This window comes from Columba livia, chromosome 7 (genome assembly GCF_036013475.1).
Source record: "Columba livia isolate bColLiv1 breed racing homer chromosome 7, bColLiv1.pat.W.v2, whole genome shotgun sequence".
Classification (NCBI taxonomy): domain Eukaryota; kingdom Metazoa; phylum Chordata; class Aves; order Columbiformes; family Columbidae; genus Columba; species Columba livia.
The window spans coordinates 11,113,500-11,140,469 of NC_088608.1; the positions used below are offsets into that span (position 1 = coordinate 11,113,500).

Here is a 26,970-nt window from a genome sequence, read left to right on the forward strand (position 1 = left end):
ATCCCTTCGTGAAACAAAGGAAGCCAGGGAGAGAAATCCCAAAGCACCTTGGTGGCTAACAGCACGTTGCACAGTTCGGTGAATAAATACTGCCGGAGAGCAGGAGGGAGCAGAGTTTGCAAACTTCAGCTTCTGTCGTCCTTCTGGAACCGTGATACTTTATGACTTCCAAATAGCTAATAAATTGACTACAGCTATGTGGTAAATTGCTATTTCTGCCCCGTCCCTCCCCCCCCCCCATACACTGTATATTCATGCTATATTCTGCAATATTTGTCAATGCAAGCAGGTGTTATTCTTTCATTTCACAACTTAGCTTTGAAGTAAATAAGTGAGGGAAGGGGAAATTGTTATCTTAAAATAATTACTTATTCTTAGGTGTACTGACTTCCAAGCATCCTACACAGACAGCAGCCCCAGGACCTCTTTGACCCACCAGACTCCCAAAATAAAGTTTAAAAAATAAAGTATAAACAGATGCAGGGAACTAACTACATTTTATGAGAATCTTTCTTTTCCTTCTGCTTATATACCCTCCTCCCATGCTGTAATCATACAGGCAGTAGTTGATCCAAATATCTTGAGGTCTTTCAGCAGTCTTTGAAACTATTCCATATACACTGGTGGCACAGGTCCCTGAAGACCAGTTCCTCCCTTGTTGTTAAGTTTCTGGTCTTTTTATGTGCTATTCAGAGCATCGGTTGCCTTTGCTGCCTAAATTGCTATGCCTAACCCAAGACCTCTAAACTGTCCTTGTCTTTTAAGATATTTATTCTTGCTAATGATGTAACCAAGGGCTTGCAAATCTAATAACATGCTGAGCTGGCCCTACCGTAAATAACTATATATCAGAGATAGTAACATCTAGTAGGACAAACCAGAGAACCATTTGCATCAGGGAGATTATCTGCCCTCATCCCACAGGGAAGTGAATAAATAATGATCTGGAGCATCTTTGTGACAAGGAAAAGCTCTGGGCTCTTTTGAAGGCATTATGAATATCTTTCACAAGGAATCATGTCCACAGAGAGAAACTTGGCTTTCACATGAGCTTCACATGCTTGTACATGAAGCAAAAAATTCAAGTAACCATCACATAACATCTAATTTGGACAGTGCATCCACAAGGGCATCTTGAAGAACTCTGCTGGTTGCACCCACACAGGTCCGCACAAGCTGGCTCAGGAGCAGACAGGAGCACAACAGAGGCACAGATCTGCCTGTCTGTTCTCTACACGGGAGCTTCCCCACAAGCTGCCTGGGGAAACTTCTGCAAGCAGCCAACCAATAGCCCGTTGTGTGCTCCTCATACCCTCTGACCCATGTCTCTGTCATGCTGTATCCACACCAAAATGCCAAGTATATCCACACACATCCACACAATCCCACATGGCTCTGAGATACAAACCCTATCTATACTAGTACTGCAGGTTCACTGAAATACAACATGGCAACTTGGTTTGACTGGTTGGTGCTCCTCTAAGGCAGAGGCACACTCATCTCCAGGTAAAATTCTTCCTGCTGAATTATACCAATTGACCAGAAACACTCCAAGCACTTCAGAGAAACACAGACATAACCCCAGCCCTGTCAATGCTCAGAGACAAAAATAAGACAAATCTGTATTAAAGTGCATCATTATTCAACAAGTGGAGGCATTAACATGCAGACAAGACAGAGAGAGAGGGAAGAGGCAACTGCATCAGAGCACCCATCAATCGCTATGGCATGAACAGAGCTGACAGCTCCATTAACTCTGGCACATACAGGTCCCAGGCTTACTTGCTTGTTTGTTTCTTCAATATATTATCAGCCTTGTTTAAAATGTAAATATTAAAGCTTGGTAATTTATTGGTGATGCAAACAATTTTTTTTTTTAGAAGATGCTTTACCAACTAGCGAGACCAATAGGGATGAACAAGGAGTTCCCAGCAAAATTTTCTTCTCACTATGAAATATGATTTTGACTCAGCAAAATAATCAAAGGAAAGTGCCACTTGTTCTCAAAAAAGCTTTTTTTGTTGGAAAACGCAAACTACTCATGAACTGAACGTTTCTGTTTGAAAACCTCTTAGAAGGTTAGGATAGAAGTTTTCAGTTATTGCTGGTTTTCTCCAACATGTGAAATTATCTGGGGCTTTGGAGGGTTTGTTTGCTCCAGCTGAAAGCTGAAGAGTTTTTTCCTGAAACCACCAATAAATACGGACATTTTTACTGTTAGCACCAGAAATTTCAGGATGAGATGATGTGGAGACCACTGCACTACTGGGATGCAGAGATAGCATGGAAAAAGCATGAAAAATGGTAAGTGAAACAGCCTGAATACCATGAAATTGGACTGAAATTCTACAAATAGAAGACAGTTGTTGCAGAAAAGCACCGTTTAAGGTTAGAGGTAGCCAATTCCAGCTCAAGCCATGAGCTCACAGAGTCCTGGCCTCCAGGCAGGTATATAATTTGAAAGAGACCAGACAGTGCTATGAATGCCAAGTATTTCCAGAAAACACAACCAAATCATAGCAAAAGCATCTGGGATGCAGCTTTTCCTGTGTTTTTTTGCATCAATTAAACTTTTTTCTAGAAATAAACCATTCATGCACAGAGTTTTCCAAAACGTTGAAGACAGCCTGTGGGCTGGGTATAGGCTTGTCCCTGCATTTACCACAGCAAACAGGAGGACCTGGACTGGGAGAGCACATGCTCACAACGCAGGAGAAAATGAAGATTTGCCAAATGCAACCAGCTGATTTCAGACTCCGCTCAGGGACTGCTCAGCCCCACTGGTGTTCTGAGCACTGCTGTGAGATTTCTCATCTCATTCCCACAGGTGTAATTGAGCCCAGAGGGTGCACAGCAGCAATGTCAGCCCTTTGGGTTGTACTTGTGGCTGTTGTCTCATGCTACAGCCGTGTGTGCACAAGGGAGCAAGCTTCAAGTATGAATCAATTTCTTTCTCCTCATATAAATAATGCCTATTGACAAAATCACTGGCTTTAAACAACTACAACAAAATCAAAACCAACAGAAACAAGCTGATGGGCTGAGATAAAAAGATATTGTATTTTTTCTGTGAAGGACATGCATTCAGTGACCCAGGAAAACATACCACAACATCTAGGTCTGTTCATTAAGAGCAGGTGTCAAGATAGCTGAAAGAGACTTCGCCTCTGTCAGGCAGAGCCGGGGAAGCACTGGGTCAAGCTGTGAATGTATTTGGAAAAAAATACCAACTAGGAAAAGTCATTTCTCTTTGGCTGTCATCAGTTTTGGGACTAGAAGACACAAAGCTATCATACACCATCATCAACACACCTGCAACATGCACCAGATGGGACTATTGAAGACAATGGGATGGGCACCCCATCCAATGGCCCGAGCACCCCTCCTCACCATCAGGCACCACACACTTCACAGCAGCATGGCTTTCTCACTTCATATGGATGCTCAACTCTTCTGAATGAGCATATGCACCAAAATAGGATTCCCCTACTGTTGCCTCCATCAGAAACTGAAAGAGGTCACAGATTGGCCAGAACATGCTGTCTCGCTGAGGAGCTGGATCACAGCACCCAGTGTGTGCGCTGTGGGAACACAGGGATTGTAGCTACTGTGCAGGGGAGACGGGGTGAGAAGATGCTCTTTTATAGCTGAGGATATCTTGGAAATGTCTGCTAGCAAGTGACACAGTGGTGGCTTATTGTGCAGACAGGTCACAGCATGTGGACATGACCTGCATAACCACTGCCAACAAGTTACCCAAGGGGAAAGAGAAAGTATCCATCCCTTGAGCAGGCTGAACTCATGCACACTGATGTTAAACCAGAGTAATTGAGTCTCAGCACAGCAGAAATCAATGAGATCACTGTCTAGTCCAATGTCAAACACACATATTTACAAAACTTGCCCATTGTAGCATTACAGGGATTTTTATACTGTCTTCTGTGAACTAAAATCTTGAATGTTTCTACTCACTTTTTGCAGAAAGCTCCACTGTATCTGTCCCTTACCAGCCTGTTTAGAAGGCTGTGAAAACCCACAAAGCATCTCATGTCAAGACTACATGTGTCAGACATGTGCAAACACCTGAAAAATCACAGCTGTTACCCAGAAAACATTGCAGTTTAGAAGAACCTTGATGTTGCTCTAAATTGCCTGTAGTGGAAAAAAAAACAGCCACTACCAGTCACTCGTGTAGGAAGATATGAGCACATCTACTTTAGACAGCAGGCTTCAAACTGATAATCAGAGGTCAACCTGGGAAACATCAGCTGCATTTCTAGCCCTCTAGACTATTTTATCATTTCCTACAAAACAAGGCTATCATATAGAACAAAAGTCAGGGCAGCCTGCTGAACGCACCCACAGTTCATGTTACTCAGCCTGTGGGTCCAACTTGCAGCTCAGCTGCAGAAGAGCTGGGTTACCACCCCCTCCAATCTGTCATTCTATCTGTACACAGTCGCTCCCTAACCCGGTTGTGTCAAAATGATCCAGGCTGGCTTACTATTTAAAAGCATGAAAGGTTTTCTTTAACCCAGATCGTTTTGACTGATTTGGGTTAGAGAATGACTGCACGTGCAGCTACGCCTGCAGGTACCCACCCTGCAGCAGCAAGGACAGTGCCCAGCCACTTTAAGCCTGGCTTGGATCCAGAGCCTTTGAACCTAGCTCAGCCACAAGCCATGAATCACATCTGGCCACAGCTGTAGATACTGCTCAGGAAAAAGAAATTGCATATGAGGCTGCATTCAGTGTCACAGATGAACTATGTAGTGTAAAAAGTTAGGATGATTCACAGGAAACACCACTTAGCTTCAGATTCCATTATGACAATAAAAAAAACATTTGTACTAATGCTCTTAATTTTTCAACTAAATTCTTCATTTGAAGGTAACTAAGATTGTCTTGTTAATACTACACAGCCAGACACAGATATGCATCTCTTAGTACAGGGAATGGCTTCAATCAGCTCTTGAGCCACGGCTAAGTGTGTATTTGTTTCAGACAATACAACTCTAGAAAGGTTATTTTTAAAATGGAAGTATGCTGGAAGAGCTCAGATGCTTCTCTCCCACAAAAGATGCTATTTGTTACCGGTATGATAGAAAGGCAGCTCAGCTCTTTCTCTCCCCTTGTGCTGGCCACTCTCTCACACACCAGAGCCCTTTCCTGGCTTCCCAGGCATGGGCAGAGCTCCCCAAGGGACACATGCAAATATAATTTGGAGCTCAGAGTGAGAAGAAAACAGTTTTGCACCCTTTTCTTCACCTGCAAGAGGCATCAGCCCCATGTCCTGGATAACATTCAAGTCAGGGTCAAAAATAGTGAGACCAAGAATCTGTTCCCCAAGTTTCTGCCTAGGCACACCATCCCATGTCATCTTCCAGCATCCTGTGCTACCAGCCTGACATGTGAGCCAGGTCATGTCCTCCTGCTGGCTAACATTGCTGTGAAATGGGAAATGACATTTTCTTGCTTCACAGAAGTTTGGTTGGACTGAACATATTTGGCTTAGTAAAATATATCAAGATCCAGAGATTAAAGATGTTACTCAGGTAAAACAATCTAGTAATCCAGAATTTGCTTGGGGATGTTCTGAAGGATTATATCCTTCAGATCCACTCAAACAAACAAAAAAAAAATGGTTGCACATATGCTTCAGCACAAAAGTATTTATCTGACATCCAGCCAAAACCATATATCTCTGTAAGCAACCCTTAAACACTGCAGAATGCATTCACTGCTTTCATTACCAAATTACTTTTTAAGAGTTCAGCAGGTAATGGAAATTGCAAATATCTTAAACTGGTTTGGCAACACAGAGATTTCTTAATGGACTTGCTATCCAAGGACTTTAGAGTGAAAAAATTAGCTGGATACTAAATATATATCCTAAAATAAGACAGCCTCAAATTACACCAAGTAGCTGTCTTTTAAAGAGAGGGAATATTTTAAAAGAAGAGTAAAGCTCTGCTCAGAGGAGGTTCCATGATGTTGAAGCTTCAGCTCATATTCAAAAAGACAGGGTAAAAAATCCTGAGAATTTTCCAAAGACACTGTGTTGGCCTAAATCTGTTCCTGTTGAACTCTGGGGCTGTTAATTTTCACAGAAAACTAATTAGGACAGCGCTGTCCTATATACTTTGTACTATTCTTGTTAAAAACAGATGTCTAAAACTTTTTTCCTAGATAAAAACCATTTTATTTATTACTTTTCCAACTTGGCAGTAACAGCAAAAGGAACAAACCTAAATCTTTTCCACGTACCCAAGTCCTGTGCAGTTGCCTGGCTCTGCGGTGCTGGGATGTGGGCAGGAGGGTGACGGGCAGCACGAAGGCTGCAGGCTGGCCAGGCAGCCACCAGCTTCAGGGTCTAATGAGGACTCTCGCCCCAACTACATCAACAGCTTTTGGCAAACCATTTTCTGCCTCAGTTCCTCACATTTATGAAGTGGAGATGATGACAGTGTTCTGTGTTAACTGTTATAGGCACTGCTTTAGGTGTCATCATTTTATAGGGCTTTTCATCCACAGCCAATTACTCATTGCTCATTGGGAGACTGAGGCACAGAATAACACTAATTGCTTGATGTCATCCAGTAGGGCGCAGCAGAAACAAGACCTTCAGCTCCTGAATTTTGCATTATGCACTACACTTATCTACAACCTTGGTACTACAAGATGAAAATCAACTTGCTGTTTGTCCAGCACTTTCAGACAAGGAGATACTTGCTTACTTGTGCTAACATTGCTATTTGCAGCCTATCTCATTGTTGCTGTTTTTCCTGCAGAGAAAGTACAATATTTGATTTGTAAAAATCACACCGTAAGGGAAGACACTGTGATAGCAAATGCAGGATTATGGTCTCGCTGCAGGTTCTAGCAGCAGGAAAAGCTGATGATGATGCAGGTTGCTCACAGTCTAACACAGAGAGCTTTAATGATGAAAAGAGGAACACAGAACTACAGGACCAAGTGTTTTGATTTTCACAGCAGCAATCATTTCTCTTAGGATTACTCTGACGCAAAGCAAAAACAAGCTTGTTCTGCAACAGATCAGTTTTCACAGCAAGGGGATAACTAATATTTAATATGAACAAGAATAATTGAGGAACCTTCAGGTCTGACATGGACCAGAAAAGATGAGATGCATAAAACGAAAAGCCCAGTAAAACATGCTGCTCTAGCACGTAAGATTCCAGAATTCAAATTATGATTCCCACATAAAGGCACAACTGTCTTATCTTATAGGGACATGACACTCACCCCTGTATCACAGTCTTGCTGCTGGGATATTTCTATTGCAACGCTGCCATGTGTGAACATAGCTTGGGGACACCTACAACTTCAAGACAAAAGTTGCTGGCTGCACCTAGACACACCAACCGCAGCAAAGTAAGCCATAAGAAATATCGATCAAACTATCTGTCAGATAAAGCACACCAGGCATTACCTAAGGGAGCCTCAACAAAATTATGGATGCAGAAGCTCAAGAGCTCCTGTCAAAAAAGCTTGCAATTCAGTTGCTGCACCCTGATGTATAAACACTACACACCAAAAAGCAGAAGAGGGCTGAGATATTGAGAACTCAACTGCAGCCAGCACCAGAAAAATCATCCATTTTGGGACACTGGAGACAACCAGAGCCTGCTATTCCCCTTCTTTGCACACAAGCAGGTGTTCACTCACAAGCCTCTTAACAAGCAGTGGAAACTGGAAAGCTCTGCCTGGTCAACACACGGTGTTTAACAGCTTATAAACTTCTTTAACAACAATAACATAATTTCACATTTTGCAACTCCTCTCGTGCTGCAGGGCCACAACACACTTCACCATCTTAAACAATGAGCTGGACAGGAAGAGCTGAAGACATGAGGAGGTTTCCTTGAGGCGTAAGGCTGGGACATGACGCAAGGGAAGCCCGTGTGTGTGTTCCTGGACAGCTTCGGTAGCAGCCGGGAAGGATGGGGTACCTGGACATGGCATCTGCATGTGCTCTTCCTAACACAGAGCTGCCAGAGGCTGTGTTTGTTTTACCTTGCCTAAAACAAGAGAGGTTATGCAAGGACAGTGGAGGTGCTAAGAATAGCAGGATCTTAACCCCAAAGCCCTATGGAAGAGTCACAGATACAAATTACTTCTCAATAGTAAAATGCAGCAATTCATACAGTCAAATTCAGCAACGACTCATGCACACCAGCATTGCAAAGCATAACCTCAGAGCAGAAAGGCAGTAAAGCAAGAGAAAACTATAGCTATCCCAGGAGGAATCCGGCCAGGATACTGGGAATGCAGCCTTACTTGCCAGAAATTGCTCAGCAGATTCCATAGTTGCATCAATAGCTTCAAAACTGTGAACCTCAAGTCTTAACTTCAAAAAAAGTGCAGTTAATCTAAATGTCTCTTAGGGGTTCAGATGGATGGATTCCAATAACAGAGACACCAGCACCTACTCATCCATGGAGCTTTTTGTCTAAAAAAATTCCATTCATCAACAGAACCCCAACAGTATGATAAACACCTCTGTAACAAGTCCTAAACTTCCAAGTGAACACATTCATTTACTTCCCCATGTGCAAAACTATGACACTGAAACAGACAGCTTTCTCTAGCATCAACACCTAATCCAAAGCAATGCATTACAGCTTTCCCATTTGTTTCTGGATTGAGAATAAACTCAAGTTACTTTAGCACAACGGAAATATTGTTAAGAATTACACAATAGGAATCTTGAGACAGCGTCAAGAGACTGAATACAAGATTTATATTCACTCCTACATGCTGAATGCCTCTTCTGAGGAGATATACAAGAGCAGGCCAGTGCCTACCAAAGTGCCATTGATGTTGAGAGGAGCTGTGCAAAGACATGTCCAGATAAGGCATCAGGAACTGATGCTGCAACAGCCCCTGGCTCTCTGGATCAAGGTTGTTCAAGTTTCATTTACTGTAGCTGAGAGGTACTGGTGTTTGCAACTGGTGGCTTAAGGTCTTACATAGCTCCTGTATCTGTAACTCTATAGCAAAGTTAAGGATTAAACTTATGTAAACTCCTGCATAAACTGTTTGGTCACAGAGGATTTTTAAATCATTTTTTACTGATGTCAAATTTTTTTTTAAAAAAAAAGGTAATAGAGTTTCATAAAAGATGACAGCACCAACTCCGGACTCCCAGCACCTGAAGGGAAACAGGACAGCCAAGACACCGCAATATGACAAGCACAGTATTGCTTTCCCAAACAACAGATCTGCAGCTCTCCACTATCACCACACAAGACAAGCAGGATAGAGGGTGTGGAGTCTAATTTGTTGCTGTCCAATACAGAAAGCAGATAGGATAGCAATAGCAAAACAGCAGCAAGGCTCCTGTGGGTTCAGTCTGCGGGAGCACAACACTTGTGTGCCCAACACCAGTTCAAATCAGGTCATAAAATCCAATTCAAAGTAACCTTTTAAAAATAGATTGCTACAGTTGGCTTCCTCTGAAACCTGACTACTTCAGGCTGCTACCCAAGCCACCGTTCACAGGGTGTCCACACACCAAAAGGAAAAGTAATAACTAGGGAGGTTTTAATTCAGTTCCTGGAACAGCTCTCAGGGAAAAGACATACATAGATTGAAAGAGCAAAAAGGGAGCCAGGAGATAAGATCCCTTCAGAAGTCATTAGCTGCAGCTGTTAACATAGCTTCATGTTAGGGGAAAAAAAAAAAAAAATAAAAGAGCTTAGTCTTGCTTTGTTAGCCTGTGCACTTTGCACACCTGCTAGGTAGGTAGGTACCTTAAGTCTGCCCTCCATGCTATCCTATCAGTTTCAAAGTTTCAGTTTAATCTGTATGGAGTTTACCTTGTCCATTTAACACACAGCTGTTTTATTTGCAGAGGGCACTGTGCACCCCAAGAACAGGACAAGAGGAAAAGGAGTGCCAGACTCCCCCCCCATAGCACTGTCTTGTTAAGTTCTACACAACTGAGGCCCATTTGGATTGGGGACACCTAGAAAGAAGACAGAGCCAGGGAGCAGGTTTGCTCCCTCTTAAATCTTCCAGGTACAGATTAGCCAAAGGAAGCCCCTGCTGGGGACCTACAGCCAGCAAAAGGTAAGGGCTGTGCTCTGGACTGGGGTGTAATGGGGGGACAGTGGCACTCACAGAGGGAGACCACTATTGCACCAGTCTCTGCACTCCACGGACTGGTGACACTGTCTATGCTATACGTTTCACAGCTTCTGTCTCTAAATAACAGAAATACAAAGATAACTTCCAAAAAGGAAACTTCCCTTTGTCCATATATTCCCATAGGAAGATGAAACGTGACTTTCTCTTTCTTGTCAGTGTGAAAACTACTCTTCAGAGTAGCACTTAATTAGAACTCTTTACAGTTCTCTCATTCACATGTTGATTGGGGATCGTTACTGGTAAATACAGGTGGTATGCACAATCAATTCAGCACTCTTAAGAAGGCCACCAGTATGTACTCTGCCCTGGACGATGCCACATTAAGCAAATGGCCCCATTTGGAATAGTGACACACAGGTTTTACGTTTGCTATTATAGATCTATTCCAAGAGGAAAAAGTAAGAGGAAAAATGAGACCAAGAAAAGGAAATTACATACTACGTTTATAGATCTGTTAAACTCTGCTGTATGGAACCATTCAGAAGGTACCTTCCCGTGCCCCAAGTAACTAACGCACCCACGGGAGACATCCACAGCATTAACTTCATGGCAGAGTGGTTGTCTCTGTAGTGAAAGGGAATCTAGAACTCGTGAAAGACAACAAAAGCAGGATCAGAGCTGTAAATGGCTTCTGACAGCATTCTCTTCATGAAGAGATCTCTGTGAAATGTGGAATATATTAGCAAACCTGGGCTGGAAAGCAAAGCATTTTTAGGTAGGTGGAACTTTTTAATAGCATGTCATTAAATCTGTCTTACATTTTTCATTTAATAGATGTAACTTTCACAGCAGCACACTCATTACAAAAAAGGCACAGGGGACCCTACCAAACAGTAAGCAGAACAGACCCAGAGCCCAGCGCCTTGTTTTGTCAGCATTCAGGTACCATGGTGATATGCAAAATAATCTGGATGTCTTAACACATTAAATTAGAAATATCCTTACTCTGCTACTAGTCGTGTTTGGCCTCATCCCCACCTGAGTCTGTGAGCTGAACATGGGCCAAAATCTCCGCCTGTGTAAATTACTGTAGCTACTCTGCTGCCACTGGCATTGGGCCATTTTTTATACCAGATGTGGCTCTGACCTACATATATTTAAAAATAGGGTCAGGGTAATAAAAATCTTAAGACCATTTGACTGGTTGGTGTGGACATCAGCAAGGTGCGTTAATCCCATTTCCCGGACTAAGGCCAAGATGTATAACCCGTCTGAAGTAGGTCACCTGCATCCATACATAAGCACCCTTATCAAGTGTTTTAAGAAGAACCAAGTGTTTGCACATCTCTCAGATATCATCTGTCACTTCAGCCATGACTTTTGACAATCCTACAGTAAAAGGGGATTGGTGTTCTTTTCCCAGGCTTTGACTTGCCAGCAGAAGGTAAAACCATGCAGCGCTTTGTCAGGGTTTGCTCCACCACCAGGACACGGGTTTTTCCAGAAAACATACACGAAGTCTGTATGACCTCAAGAAAACCTTACTTACTACAGGTTTGTGTCTGATTATCCCCTTTTTATAGATGGGTTGATGAGACTTCCCTATTCTACACAACTCTATTTAAGTGTTCTGAAATGATGTATTATTCTGAGTATTATTTCCAATTACTATTATCTCCATTACTACTGCGTACCAAGGGAAGCTGAGGATGGCTGAGCCAACCAAAATAATTACTGTTCATCCTGCACATCTCAAGCACTGCTTGACTTCTGAGGTGGATCATCCTCAAGCTGTCCCTTGACTACCTGAGTAAAAATCTACCAACCATTGGTTTTTAACTATTGTACATGAGCATTGTGAGGCTCCTAGGCACTAACACTATGGACTAAGCACTGAAATCAATCCAAATCATGTCCAAGCTGCCAGTTACAACTTGCTGCACAATTCAATGATGAAGACAAGCAATTATTTTTTAAAAAATTTTTAAAAAAAATCACGTGATAAGGGTTTACATGCTGAGAAGTGTCTTTTTTTTTTATGAACTCCCATTACCAACACAGATCACTTTTAATTAATCTGAACTCATCTAACAACAGGATTTTCCCTCTGTTCAGTTTTAGCACTAGAGGTGTTTTAAACCAAGCCAGTGTTAACAACTTTCTCCTGGCCTCAAATAGTTCAAGACCATCTCACCAGGAATTTGATAAATAACTTGAAGCAACAGACAGAATACAGACTAGCAGGAACCTGTAATAGATAGCTGACCTATTTAATACCCTAGGTAACTTTCAAGCAGGATTGAGTCGAAAAGGAGCAACCTGTTAACTGGAGATTCACACACCATAGATCTAAGTCCTCAAAGCTCACAAGATCATTACTATTTAGCCGGTAGGCCTGACTTGCTCCTTTGGACTAGATTTATCCAAGTGCTTCAGACTGACTCTATTAGCATCACTTCTGAACTCTCTGCCTCAGCACAGAAGAGCAGAGCAGGAAAGTTAAATTGCTGCAAACACAGTGACAGTCAGATCTAAGGAGGCTGGCTCTTCATGACATATTTCTATGAACAAGATGCATTAAATGTGAAGCCAAACACCCAAGGACTTTGGTTCTGTGTCTTTATTTCATAGGGAAATGCCTTCTCTCTGCAGTGTCAGAGCAAGACAGGCATTTGGTGCAGTCACCATTAAAAGACTGTGGTGTGATAATAATGATCTTTGATGGTGAGTGGTATCTCCTAGAAGAGAAAACCTTGTTATATCTCCTGTGCTTTGCAGTACCTATAGCCACCTTCCCCATTCTGAGTGTGGTACATGCATAGGCTTCACCTGTTCCCTCCCTTCCCTGTGTTCCCAAAGTCTGCCATTGCTTTTGTCTGAAGTATCAGAAAACCTACCTTTGGCTTTCCATTCCAAAAGCTACAACTCCAATCAAACCACTTAGTGTCTCATTTCTGTGAGTTCCTTTGGCTTCTGTCCTTCCCCACATCCCTTCCACAGTGGATGCAGGCTGTGAGCCCTTTCTCAGCCAAGTGCTCTTCAGCTCTGAAGTGCTCTGCTAGATAACTGCTGCGATCTTCCATGGATTTTTAAAGTCTCCCTACAGTTTTCTCATTTCTTCCCTATTTTTCTGTTTATATCTTATTCTCATCTATTCCCTCTGCTCCACACCCAGTGCTAGACTCTGTAACTCCTCTGGCTTGTCCTTCAGACATGTTTAAAAGCAAAGCAAAGTGAAAGACAAGCCTTCTGTTCAACAAATTCACATTTCACTTGACAGCTTTTATCATAAGCACTTGATGGCTGGGATCATCATTTTGTCCAGTGTTCACACAGCATCTGCGTCAGAAGCAACTAATCACTGACTGAGAAAATAATACAAATAAAACTCTAGCAGAGAACCATCATAACATAGTGACAATATTGTAGGTCCTGTAGGAAGACAGCCCTTTTGAAACTTTCATTACATCCACCCACAATCCTTCAAAAGGCCTCCTGTACCTATAGCTTCAAAAGCCACACAGACTGAAAGGTACACCACTTGAAGGGCCTGCTGAAACCAATGGCAACCCACTGAAACTTTTCATCTGGAGTTTGCACTAAACTTGCCCCGTGGGAAAAGACAGTAGTAAACAGTGGAAAAGAAACACAGTCCAGACATTTCCACAGAAAGTAAATCTGCTTCCACAGAGTACTGCGTATTTTTTGCTAGCTATTATTTTTAACCTCTTTCAGATTTATTTTTACTACAATTTAAACGTATCTGTTATATGCCATAACATTATTATTACAAGAGACACTAGAATAGCAAAGTATTCTAGGCACTTGATACCATTTGACAAAACAGGGAATTAAAGCCAGCAATGACAAAGCACTGCAGCAGCCACTGGTGCACATGAGCCCCTTTCAGCCTCACTTCTTCAGCCTCTTCTGTGGACAGAGGAAGACGTACAAAAATTTTGATTACTCCCGAAGCTGTGGTGTACTTGCACTTGTTGTTTAACTGAGGGGGAGCAAAAAGAGAATTAAAATGCATCCCGTGGGATGAACCTGCTGCTACCTGGCTGTGGGCACAGCCTTGGGCTCACAACCGACAGCCACCAGCTAAGCCGACACATCTCACGCCAAAAACTACCTGGGTCTGGTACATACCTTAGAAACATAGAGCAGTTTGGGCCAAAAGGGACCTTCAAAGGTCATCTAGTCCAACCCACCTGCCATGAGCAGGAACATCTTCAACTAGATCAGGGTGCTCAGAGCCACATCCAGCCTGGCCTTGAATGTCTCCAGGGATGGGGCATCCACTACCTCTTTAGGCAACCTGTTCCAATATTTTACCACACACATTATAAAAAATTTCTTCCTCATGTATGGCCTGAATCTCCCTTCTTTCAGTTTAAAACTATTGCTCCTTGTCCTATCACAACAGGCACCGCTAAAGTCTGTCTTCATCTTTCCTGTAAGCCGCCTTGAAGCACTGAAATAAGGTCCCCCTGAAGCTCTTCTCCAGGCTGAACAACCCCAACCATCTCAGTCTGTCCCCATAGGAGAGGTGTTCCAGCCCTCTGATCATTTTTGAGGTCCTAACCTTGAGACTTCCATTCCATTTTTCACTAAGCTGTTTTAAATAAGCAAAAGTTTGCTTGCACAAGGGCCTCAGGTTCTGGCTTCACAGTTTATACTCCATTAAGTCTAATAAAATACATTTAAATAAATAAATTCTGTCTTCGTTAATCAGCTTAGCTTTTCAGTGCTTCAACACTGAAGAACATCTATTTGTGTCAAGACAAACTACAGTAGAGTGTAACTTTCCTCTCCTGAAAAACACTAATGCAAAGCTCTTTGTTTTCAGCTTGGATGCTGTTTGGCACAACAGTCTGACGTTCACTTACAAGACTGGTGAAAAATATGCACTGCTAATTTTCCTAAGTGCCATGCCAGCATCTCTGGGGGCCGTGCATTTGCCTACCTTCCCATACAGTAATACGATTTGCTCCCAGCTAATAAAGTGGACTTCACATCAGCTAAGGAAAGACTTTAGTTATAGCATCCCCCTCCTTCGTTATTGAAGAATATATTCATGGCAAAGAGCTAAAGTTAATAACATCTTTAAAATGTATTTTTTTTTTTTTGCCTAACATAGGGAATACAAGCCGATAATCCCTGCAGATCTCCTTTTTCCCCCGCATTGCCCCCGTGGTTTATCATGTCCAATTAGCCATCTGCCATGGCTGTGCTGCCATACAAAGGGAGCCGGCTCTCCTGCACCACAGCCCAGCAGCGGGGTTTTGTCCTGGCTGACAAACAAGAATCAGACACTATTGTTTCCAGCTGATGATGCTGCTCCCAGTGTAGGCTGCCAGTTGCCATTAAAACAGCAGGAGCACCAGGGCACTCTCCAGGAGTCAGGAACCATGCCAGCAGCATCAATATTACCAGGGAAACTTCACAAAGCTTTTTTTCACTATATTTATATATATATGTATATATATATTCTAATGTCAGGTAATAAACCAACCTGGGCCAACTACCACTCTTCACATCCCAGCTGCCCTGGAGCATGCCTGACCTCCTGCCTTTACTGTTTTACCAAGTGCTCACCTTGCAAAGAGAGGCTCACAATCCCCAGAAAGGAGTAACATCTTGGAGTCAAATCTTTCCTTGGAATAATTATTTTTTATTTTAAGGCAGGTCTTCTGCCACTTCAGCACAGCTTATTCCATACACACACACCAGAAGTAATTTAAAAACCCCAAAAACTCCACTAAGTTCACATGAGTACAAGTTACACAACAAGGTTAATTTCATTTCTCTCATAAACAACACACACTCACCCTTTTTCCCAAGGCCACTTCACTAACAGAAATGACCAGAGCAGCTGGTCTGCCAGTCACCGAGATGTTAAATTGAAGATCATTTCCTCTTATTATTCTCAGCAAAGCATGATGTGACCTTACACTAAAACCTACAGTCTGCCTAATTATGGTAGTTTTGTTCCATCAGTGACACTGAAATGCTGGTTCATATAATTAAGGTTACAAAAAAGAAATCTCATTTTTAGCTTTAAAGGCAATTTGTTGCCTTGAAGTGGGAGTGTGACAAATTAGGCCTATGTACCTTTATGTTCTCAGTCATTATATTGTGAAATTTGGAAGAAACAGAAAACACTCCTAGATTTTAGTAACAAAGCTACACACATTGAAAAGGGAGAAAAAACTGAAACCACAATTTATTCTGGGCACTAGTTAATGAAACTGATCAAATAAAATGTTTATATTTAGAAGTAGAAACAAATCTATTTCCTAAGCCCTTGATTAGAAAACAGGAATTATTTATAATTCAATAAATATTTTACATGGTATTTCACACTCTAGCATTGAACATACATAATTTTAATATACTACTTTGAATCTTCTCTGAATAGTTCAAAATAAAATCAATGAAAAGCCACTGAAACTACTGTTACTCCATAGTAATCACATACGTAACAACTTATGCAATAACTTACAATAGAGGAAAGTCATTGCTGTAGATCCCAATACTGGGCCTATTCTGAACAAAATCCAAAATACTACATGGAAACTTAAATATTTTGCTGAAATACTACTCTATTCTTAGCACAAAATGCTCTAAAACCCATTTCAGCACACCGCAGGCACACACAGGTGACTGACTTGAACCTAGATTTACAATTGCCATTGTAGTGTCTGGGCCATGTTCTGTTTTCAGTTACACCCATGAAAACTCCCAAACAATTCCTCTGAAGTCAACAGCAACACAAACTGTCCCAAAACCAAGTGGGAAAAAAAAAAAAAAAATCAGAATACCATTATTTCTTTATTTTACAGCCCTCCACACTTCAAGGTTCTCCATTCAATCATATTTGACCTTTCTTTTCATATCCAGCTTTCTTTTGCAACACATGTATTGTAATAGTCACTGTTATTCTTGCTAGATTCACTAGGCAAAATTCCCCAAGTGGCAGAGTCCCTTCAGTTAAACACAGGGTGCGCGTACCATGCGAGCCTGTAAAACGGGAGTTTATCCAATGAAATATTAAAAGCAGGACACCAGTCCAAATCAAACAAAAGCACAAATACCTCTAAGTTGTTTCATGACTAAGTTCCAGCCATAAAATGCACAGCACTATGGGTTTATAAGGCCTAATACTCCGTAAGTATTTTCTTTGACATAACTATGAAGTACTTAAAATACTACTGGGTACTGTACCATACATGCCACCATGGAGCAATAAAGCTGCTATGCATCCATAACCAGCCTTCCTAGGGACCATAAGGTCACAGCAGCTGAAACAACAGAATACTTCACCCCCAGACTTCAAGAGGCCCAGAGCACCTGTCTGGCCAGAGGACTCCCCAGCAGGCTCTTAATACAAGGGTGTGCTTGGAAATTAAACCAAGAAAAAATCTCCACCAAACCCATCAAAGCTGCTCCCATTTTTAAAACCTCATGTTTCCCCATCAGGTTGTTATTATGAGACTTGGTAAAATACACCATGGGAGGTAGGTGGTGGAAAACAGCAATAATTACATTTGCCTGGCCAAGCTGGATGCTCTCTTGCATCTGTACAGCTCATCATCCCAAGACATACATTGCCATCTAAGGCCATGTGCAAAATGCTCCACAGAAGCACTAGGAGGCCTATACAGGGCTCCTCTTTGATGGCTTTGGGATAGTACTTTTCTTCTTTCAGTTTCAGCCCCAAAACACAGCACAGGCAACAGCTTTCCCACACACACACACAACTTCTGCAGGTACCATATTAAGCCTCATTGCATTGCCTGTGCACTTTACTAATGCCTGTGCTATAAGTTTACATTCCCTATTGCACCCTGTCCTGCAAACCAAGGATTGTGAACTTCAGTACACACCAGTTCTGAACAGAAGCTGGATGTGAAATGCCTCTTCCTCTGGAAGTCATTCTGTTCAGCATTAATTGAATTCATATCAAATAGAATAAATATCTTCCTACTGGGCTGTAACACAATGCAATCTCATCAAGAAGAAATACATGGTAAATGACTATCAGATGTCACCCCTGTTGCCCTGTATATACTTCTGAGTGAGGAGGAAGGAAGAAGTATAGCAAAGAAACACTCTTTTGAACATAAATCACCAATTTAAATTGCTCCCTTCCAGGATCAGACGACAAAAGATCCTTCCCTTTTGTCACAAGATGCCACAAATCAGCAGGTTCTGCCCCATTTCTGTCTACATGCCAATTCCCAGGCTAGCAGAGCTCCTTCCAAGAGTCCTGAGGAGGAAGAGATGGGGCAACAGCAGGGCAGAGCCACAAGGCCTCCCCCCCATGCACTGGAGCACCTGGTGACAGAGACTTGGGAGGACCTCAGTCCCCACATGTAGCGAATCAATCACACGAAAAAAACCACCCACATTTGACAATAAGGAAGGAAAGGAACAAAAGTCATATTCCTGACAGGGTCAGAGGTCAAAACGTCCAAAGAGCGACATGGATTTTAATTAACAATATCACCTTAAAAAACACAGGAGCTTTCCAAGTAGTAGACACAATCTGGCAGCCTTTCCTACAGCAGAGCCTTCTTTATCAGCACATGTTACCAGACCAGGCCTTATAAATTATGAAGTCTCAAGGTGAGAAAGCCAGGCATCATCTGAACACCTCTTCCCCAGCAACATCTCGATTGAATCAATTTATCTGCTCTACAAGAAGACACTTGATTCCATCAACCTCGAGGAGCACTTCTCTGCAGACATCATTTCAAGCACATCTATTGATCAAACAGCCTGGCCACTGCCAATCATTTTAAAGTTATTTAGTAGCAGAGCTGTCAGTCACTCATACACAAATGAACAATGCTGGAAGCATAACTGGCTGGCAGAAAGTAGAAAGCAAACAGATTAATTCATCCTAGTCAAAGGAGATGGAACAATATCAATTTTCAATTCACTCACAGAAAGTATTGATGACAAAGTCAGTATCTTCATATCAGACATAATCGATGTTACACTTAAGTGGACAAAAAAATAAATTAGAAAATAAAACTCTACCTGCTAGTGGATAAGAAATATTGATGATTACTCTTGCCAGTAATTGGTAGTTTGCTAAACTGTTCTGTCACTGACTTCTATAAATATTTAAAATTTTGGTAAAGGATTTCCTTATGTTTCACCTTTGCTTCCAAAACACACTGCAGAAATTCCTGCAGCTTAGGCATGGAGGTAAAGCTTTCCCCCTGTGTCTGTATCCAAGCGATACCCATCATCTGTACACTTTACAAAGTGACTTTATGTTTGAAACAACAACTATTTGGATTTAGTTCCATGCAATATAAGTCTTGGTACACATTTAATATAGACTACTGAGACTTCCAGAGAACTTGCTCATATTTTATCTGTCACCAAAATAAACACACGAAACTTAATAAGGCATACATAGGCATAGATTTTGTTTCTTAATCAAACATGAGCTCAAACAGAAAAGATAGACATCACACAGAAATTACTGCCTCAATTCAGCAGCTGGTGTTATCCCAGAAATCAGAGCTGGAGACTGCAATAGCCATTCCTGCCCTTAAAGTCCCTCTGCCTGTTAATTTTTATCCCAATTACATGGGAGTGATTCTCTAAAGGAAGATTGAATTACTCTCTGCACATATCTGATGGTGAAAATTAGAATAGCCCCTACCCTGCCTGTCTCCAGGGAGGTTTAACTGACTGTCAGCATCAACCATGCAGGTGTTAAATCCACCCTTTTCTTAAAAGTCATTCCTAGTTCTCATCAGTGCAAGCACAAGAACAGACCCTCTTTTATTACCTTGTGTTAATTCCTTCGGTTTTACTTTCCAGATACAGCTCAGAGATCTGCTCTCTCAGCTGTCCTGGCTGATAAGGGACTGCCACCTCGAGTGTCTGGGTGCCGCTGAAGGAGCTGCTCAGTGTGTGGCGCCATCCCCAGCACCAACCTCCTCCACCTGTACCAGAGAGCAGCCTGTCGATCCTCCCGCTTGAGTGCAAAGCCCAGCTGGCTGCTAAAAACCGAGTGAGACATTAGTTGTTTAGACTCCATTTTTTAAACTGATGAGTTCATGCATTTCCATGTAGTAGATATGAACTTAGGAAGAGTTTAGGCAGTTCAGTGTACGTTTATGCTATTGGAGCAGCTAATCTTTAAACAACATAGATTCATTTTTTTATTTTATGTGAATACAAGGTGGCATGTAAGCCACAAGAGTCATGCTTTACAAATCCAGAATACAAATCAGGACAGAAGGAATAAAATAAAAAAGGCTAACATCAAGGGCCAAATGATGCTAAGTCAATGCAGAACTCTGCAGCTATCACACATCAGACCCTATCTCACAGTCCTTACTCAGGCAAGATCACCACTGACAGCCCAAAAGAGGAGTGGGAGAATCAGTTGCATCCTGTCTAGAGCTGTTCTCCTAAGCCCCACATGAGCCCTTCTCTCTGCCACCCATTAAAACCAACTGCAGACAGGTACAAAAGCAGCACACAAACCCCAGCAGCGAACAGTGCACTGACAACACCACATGTGCAATTCCACATGAGTTGTGCCTGCTCACATGCTTTTCCTTGATGTTGCCCGGCCATTGCAACAGCTGACAATCAAGATGAATTGCTAACAGGTCTGGGTTTTTTTCCCCCCCAGGTCATCTTTTTGGACACAGGATGCTACATAACAGTACAGAAACAAGTATTCTGCCATTTCTTTCAAGGAAGCTTGAGGTAGATGAAACAAACATCAGGGATGGTCTAAGCATACGTGCATCAGTGCAAAGATGAGGCCCAAGCATCCCTTCCAGGCCCAGGTTCCTCTGATTTTGTTTCTTCAACAAGCAGAAGTGTTAGGAGACTTTCTGAAATTTCCAGGTTAAACGTATAGGAGAGGTGACAACAGTTTCCACGTATCTACAGGTGATATTTCAGGTGAATGAGGCAGACTGGGAGAAATGCCTAGTCATGTGGCTCCCTGAGCTTTTTCCACATTTAGGACTACTCTTCTCATATAGCTAAACAGAGCTGACTTTCTCCAAAGTAATTTTGCCGACATGCTTATGTTAAGAAGACAGTGTCACAGGGAAACTACTCAGCTTTGGGTGAAGAAGGGAACAGAGAGAAATAAAGTGGAAGGAACCTTAATCAACAGGTTCCTTTTCAAAGGAAAACTGGTGGGTTACTTCTTCTAAAAGAAAAGCCAAAACCACAACACAAAAACTGTCATTGTTGAGACTTAGGAAATTTGCTTGTAACCAGGTAGGCTATCAACAGGCAAATATCCTATGGCTTAATGGCTCGTGGATCACAAGATACACACAGCTAGACCTCATTATAGTTATCCTCCAGATCAAAGGGTTTTCACATAAATGGGGTGCAGTCTACCATAGCAGGGAGCTGCTGCAGGCCTTCAAGATTTTACTACTTTAAAGTTTTGGTGATTGCATAATTGTTTCTTTGTAACTGGAGCTCAAAGCACTGTGTTCAGCTAATGAGCAGGTAAAAGGAAGAAACCAGCTGAAAAGCAAAGTCTTGACAAACAGCTGTGTGAATAAGTGTCAGTTCTAGCCTAAAAGGGTCAATCCCCTTATGAAACAAGCATTTAATCCTTTACAATTTTTAATTAAAAATCTACCAAGAAGCCTATAATACTTCAAGATTTTGTCAGGGGGAGAATGGAGAGAAAGGGGGGCAGACCACCAGTTGTTTCAGTTGAGATGCTGATCCTGTGCAAAGCCATGTTTCAGAGCCAAGGGCTCCCACACAAACACTGCCTCACAAATGGGTAGCGCAGTGTGGACCCCAGCACGTACCCGTTGCCCAGAGAATTTAATTAACTACTACATCATTAGCCAAGGGCCCACACCACGGTATACTATAGTCCAGCTACACTTCTGCTGCACTTCAGCATCCTCTGAAACAGGAGAGCGAAACAGTCGGCTCTCACGCAGCCCGGAGGTACTTTGCGAGCCCATCCCCGCGCGGTCAGCACCCCCGGCCGGCAGCGGGGCTGCGAGGAGCGCTGCCCGCGGCGCCTCCGTCCGCCGTGCCCACCCGAGGGCGGCTGGGGTAGCGCCCGGCGCTTCGCCCGGGCAGACCGGGACAGCCAACCGGCTCCCCTTCCAAATACCGACCGATACCCGGGAGGCCACCGCCGCCGCTGCCAGGGCGGGGACCCGGCGGGGCCCAGCCTCCGGCGGGGACGACAACGCGGCGGCTCTCCCCGAGCATCCCCGCGGGGCTTTTGTGCCTGCCCGGGGCGGGGACCCGACCGGTCCCTTCCCAAGGCGGTAGGCGGCGGGAGCGCAGCCCCGCGGTAGCATCCTCCGGGGGCGGGAGGGGTGACCAGGGGCACGGACGAGCCGAGAGGCTGCGGCGGACAAAGCGAGGAGGCAGGCAAGGACCCCCCTCCGTTCCACTTCTCTTCGCTGCCGGCGGTGCCCGCGTCGCCGCCGCCAGCCCCGCATCCCTCGGCGGAGGCAGGGCCCGGCGCTGCCCCAGCCCCTTCCCCGCGGGTCTCCTACCTGTTCGGAAGAAAGCATCCACCTCGGAGTCGGGGACAGCGCCTTCCTCCGCCGCCCCTTCGGCGGGATTCATGGCTGGGGGAGAAGCAGCGACGAGCCCGGCGGCTGGTAATATCCAGTGAGTTAGAGAGGAGGAGAGCCGAGAGAGAGAGAGAGAGAGAGAAAGAGGGAGGGAGAACAGGAGAGAGGGAGGGATGGAGGCGCGTTTAGCAGTGAGTCCAGCCGAGCGCCGCCCGGATCATCCCTTCCGCGGTGCCTGCGGGGCGGCTGCCCCGGGGCTGGGCTGCGCTGCCCCCGGGCTGCGCTGGGCGGCGCGGCCCAGGGCGGGGTGCCGGTGCCGAGCCCCGCCGCCGCCGGCCCCCTCCCCTCCACCCGCTATTGTTCCGACCTGCTCTGCTCCGCTCCGCTCCCCCCCGCTGCCGCTGCCCCTCGCCGCGCTGACAGCCCAGCCAAGCCAAGCCCAGCCCGGCCCCCGCCAGCCACCCCCGCCGGCTTCCCTACCGACACTTCCTGGGCCAGGCCGGGCGCCGCTGGGGAGGCTGCTCGCCCCTCGCCGCCGGGGCAGCCCCTCCGCGGGTGCGGCCGCCCCGCGCAGCAGCGCGCCCCGGGCGAGGGCCGAGCTGCTGCCAGCAGGGCAGGGCGGGCACAGGTGCGGGCAAAGGGGTCCCAATTGAGGGGTGGATGCTTTTATTTCCTACCCCTGTGCGCTCCGTATTGATGTGCATCACCGGTGTGCACCGCTGCCATGTCTCCCCTCTGATGACTAACCACGGCTCTCAGCTGGGCAGGTACACGGGGAGAGAAAGTGAACACCGGTGTGGTTACAGGGAAAAACATTTCTTTGTTTTCGGGTTGGTGGGTTTTTTTTTTTTGTTCATTGGCTGTGGGGCACGATTGCTTTGGAAACGATCAGTGAAACTGCATGTTGTTGCAGGTATGCCTTCATATTTCATTTTTTTACAGTTCTAGATGACTAGGGAGCCAAAAAAAAGGAGTTTGAAAAGCCAGGATCCTGGTCCCAGCTCAGACATCGATCCAACTAGGTAAATTATTCCTTTTTCTCTGCTGTAGCTCCAATATTTGTGATTTGGGACAATAATTGTCATCTCAAAAGGAGTGCCGCAATGAATACTTGCTTGTACTTTGTTAACAGCTGTGTTAAATATTATTCCCTGAGCCCAGCTGATCAAGATTTCAAGCACAGACAGGCAGAGATAGATAGAAAGACAGATGTTTGCCATTTGGGCACTTTCCTTTCTTCTCCTGTTCACCTATTTGAAGTCTCACCAGCTCCTCATTTTTCTATAATTGCGTAACAGCACTAAAACTAGTAGCCTACTTAAGGAGAAATATTGCTGTTCCACCTATTCAAAACACTATTGTGAAACAGGAGTGTTACTATCACACTTCACAGGTGTTTGTCTTTGCTACCTGTACCATGAGAAAGAAAAAGCAACTGTTGGAAGAATCACCCCTCTGGCTGTATTACCTTTGGATAACCCATCCTTGATGCAAAATCATATCTCCCACTCACAAGAACAAGAGTCTTTTAGCCAGCATGTCCCAGTGCCCTCAGTGTCATTATCCTGTAGGGGTAACGTCCAATCACCACTGTTTTGCCACTGAAAAACTCTGCTGTTCAAGGGACTCTATAGGTGCACAGGGGGAACTCAGCTGTAGATCTGGATAAAGCATCTCCAGGAACCTGGTCAGCACCCACTTGAACAGTTTAAAAGAGCTAAGTATCAGTCTTGTGCATCTCAAGAAAGAAAATACTCCGAATAGCAGAAATCTCAGAGCCAACTGGTTGTGACACTGGATCAGATCTCAGTCTATCAGGTAGGTTAGTAGCTGAGCCTGGCAGAACCTTTTCTGTTTAAGCCAGAATATTTTAGACAACAGAAGAACATGGGTTTCCTCCATCTGATCTTTTTTCAAAAGAGTGTAGAGGAAGACTGGATTTGGATATATGTTCACTGACTACATATATTGCACTTGATAAAAGGGCTGAAGCTTTCTTTGCAGAAACTTAACTGTCGAAATAGCACTGACCAGGCAGGCTGAGCACAGAGATGTCAGTCACCTTTTCTCTGACTTTCCCGTTTACTACCGGAATTGAAACAGAACTGAGAATTAAATCATATGTCATGTCTGAAGACTGTGGAACCCAGAGCAAACAACCTATAGAGATCTATCCAGAATTTAGTTTCCCTTTGGTTGCCTTGTTCCCCTCCATTCTGATCAACTGCCCACTTCCCAAGCCTAACACCAGCTGCTTTTAACTGAAGCTACTTACCTTTTTATGCTTATGGATTAAAAGGGTCATTTCACAACTACCTGCAAACATCATCAACACAAAAGCTATGTCAAGGCTGCCAAAGCTCATTGCAGACCTGTGCACTGCCTCTGAGCTCACCTCTTCAGCACAACCAGGATGCCAGGACTACCACTGCACCAAGAACACCTGCAGCAGGATGTTACCATGGCACAAGCACCTGAATACAATCAGTCTTTTGAGCACCAGTCTTTCTTCAGTGACCTTTCACCCCTTCTTCCACATCACACCACTATGCAAAAAAGCCTTCGGTCTTCCAGGCTCAAGCAAGCTGCATCATCTTAAATCCCATCTCAAGATCTCTGAATATTTACTACCCACAGCCTAGATTCCGTGCTTAACCCTCATTGTCCCCCAGACTTTTACAGAGAGATTGAATTGTGAGTGTGGGCTAAAACCCTGGTAGCTGGGAAGAATGTGGCTTCCTTGTGAAGTACTTTGAATCCACTCGGGATTTGGTACAATCTAGTGGTGTTTAGAGTCAAAACATTCCTCCTGCAGGAGCATCCTTAGAAGCTAGACAGGAGTTACCCATAAGCAGAGAAGGTTTAGCATCATCCAAAGGGAAATAATGTTGTCAAATACAGACAAATTTATATTCCCTTGTCATTATGAACCCTGCAGGTGTGGCCTACAGCATCAGTTGTAGAAATCATATAGGCTACAGAAGGCATCTTTGTCTGTATAACCTCCAGTCAAACACATCGGAAAATGCTGAGGGAGGCACAGCAGTTCGTTTAACTGACCTGCCATTCTGACACCTACATGGATGCTTGGTTAATGATTAAACCAGTTAAGGAACTTATATTTAACTGTATAAAACACTGTTATCTTCTGAAAACAAACTATTTTTTTCTTCAAAGAACAATTTCATTGGAATAAGAATGGTTCCAGGTCTCTCATACTTTGAAAAAAATGGGATTTTCCACTTTTTAAAGAATAAAGTTGTTTGTTTTGTTGGTTTGGTTTGTTTTTTTAAATCCATTTTCATTAAAGTATACCAAGATTTAGCCATGCATTTTTGTTGCCCGTCTCTGCTATGCAAGGCACAGCAAGTTTGTTCTTCTGTGCTTGCAGCTCCACAGGCCAGGGAAGCCCCAAACACAATATTCACTGTTTTCATGGCATTATCATTGAAGCACCAGTCCTGCTGTCGCAATCTGCACACGTCTCCTTCATGCACACACCATGGCAATGCAGGACAGCGAGTACCACATTCAGATACCACCAAATTTTAGTGCAACCCCAGACATTAAGCAAGCTACTATTTTTATTAACATTGCAAGCAAAACAGGGCTGTCACTGTAAAATATCATTAACAACTACGAACCACCATGACTTCAGTCCAAGTCTCGGCAACCAGTTTACAGTTTTTGTTGTTCAAAGAAGAGCTGTTAAATATAGAATGAAATACTTTCTGCAATGTATAATTCACTTTTTAGATATAATGCTGAAGGCGTCTACAGATTCCTTGCAATATAAAACATGAAATAAAAAAAACCCCAACCTGTAAAATTACATAAGTCAAAATACATGAGTTTCACTGACAGACACTGCTTTAATCTTTTGCATGGCTCTGCTTGACAAATACCTCAATCCATACCAAACAACTTAGTTCAACTAGGTATGAATGTTTTTATTTGTGACAGCCCCTAAAGCTGCTCAAAGATCAGAAACTGTCACACAGGCTTTTGATTTAAGGCCTCTGATACAGTCCTGTTTTCCTATGTGATGGCAATAGATGGCATCTGAGACGAAACATTTTTTAGCTAAATCTCATGAGCTTGCAAACTATAGGATAGGAGGAGGGAGAAGAATTTGAACAAGAAATCAGTAAAATTCATCTTTCCAAGACAGCAGATCCAAGACAGGAGAAATGTATTTGAAGGCTCTAGGAGAGCTGCACTGCTGGAAACAGTATGGCACCCCAAGAGAGCACATGCAATGTGGGTGTCCTGCACAAAGGACCAGGAGTCAAGT

The 26,970-nt window shown here is 43.6% G+C and overlaps 1 protein-coding gene and 1 long non-coding RNA gene across 11 annotated transcripts in view; one reads left to right on the forward strand and one right to left on the reverse strand.

Moving 5' to 3' along the window:
• Positions 1–23,419, reverse strand: part of KALRN (kalirin RhoGEF kinase) — a 510,474-nt gene extending 487,055 nt beyond the window's left edge. For all 10 annotated transcript variants that reach the window (XM_065070486.1, XM_065070487.1, XM_065070491.1 and 7 more), the window contains exons 1-2: positions 23,354–23,419; positions 22,656–22,760 (exon numbers count right to left, since the gene is read on the reverse strand). In XM_065070486.1, coding sequence (XP_064926558.1) covers positions 22,656–22,760; positions 23,354–23,402 — 154 coding nt within the window. In that variant the 5' untranslated portion in view covers positions 23,403–23,419. The remainder of the gene's footprint in view (positions 1–22,655; positions 22,761–23,353) is intronic.
• On the forward strand, positions 22,535–25,946 carry LOC110360660 (uncharacterized). Its single transcript, XR_002416712.2, has 3 exons — positions 22,535–22,773; positions 23,619–23,698; positions 24,070–25,946. It is a non-coding gene; the product is annotated as an uncharacterized LOC110360660 (long non-coding RNA).
• The last annotated feature ends 1,024 nt before the right edge of the window (positions 25,947–26,970 follow it).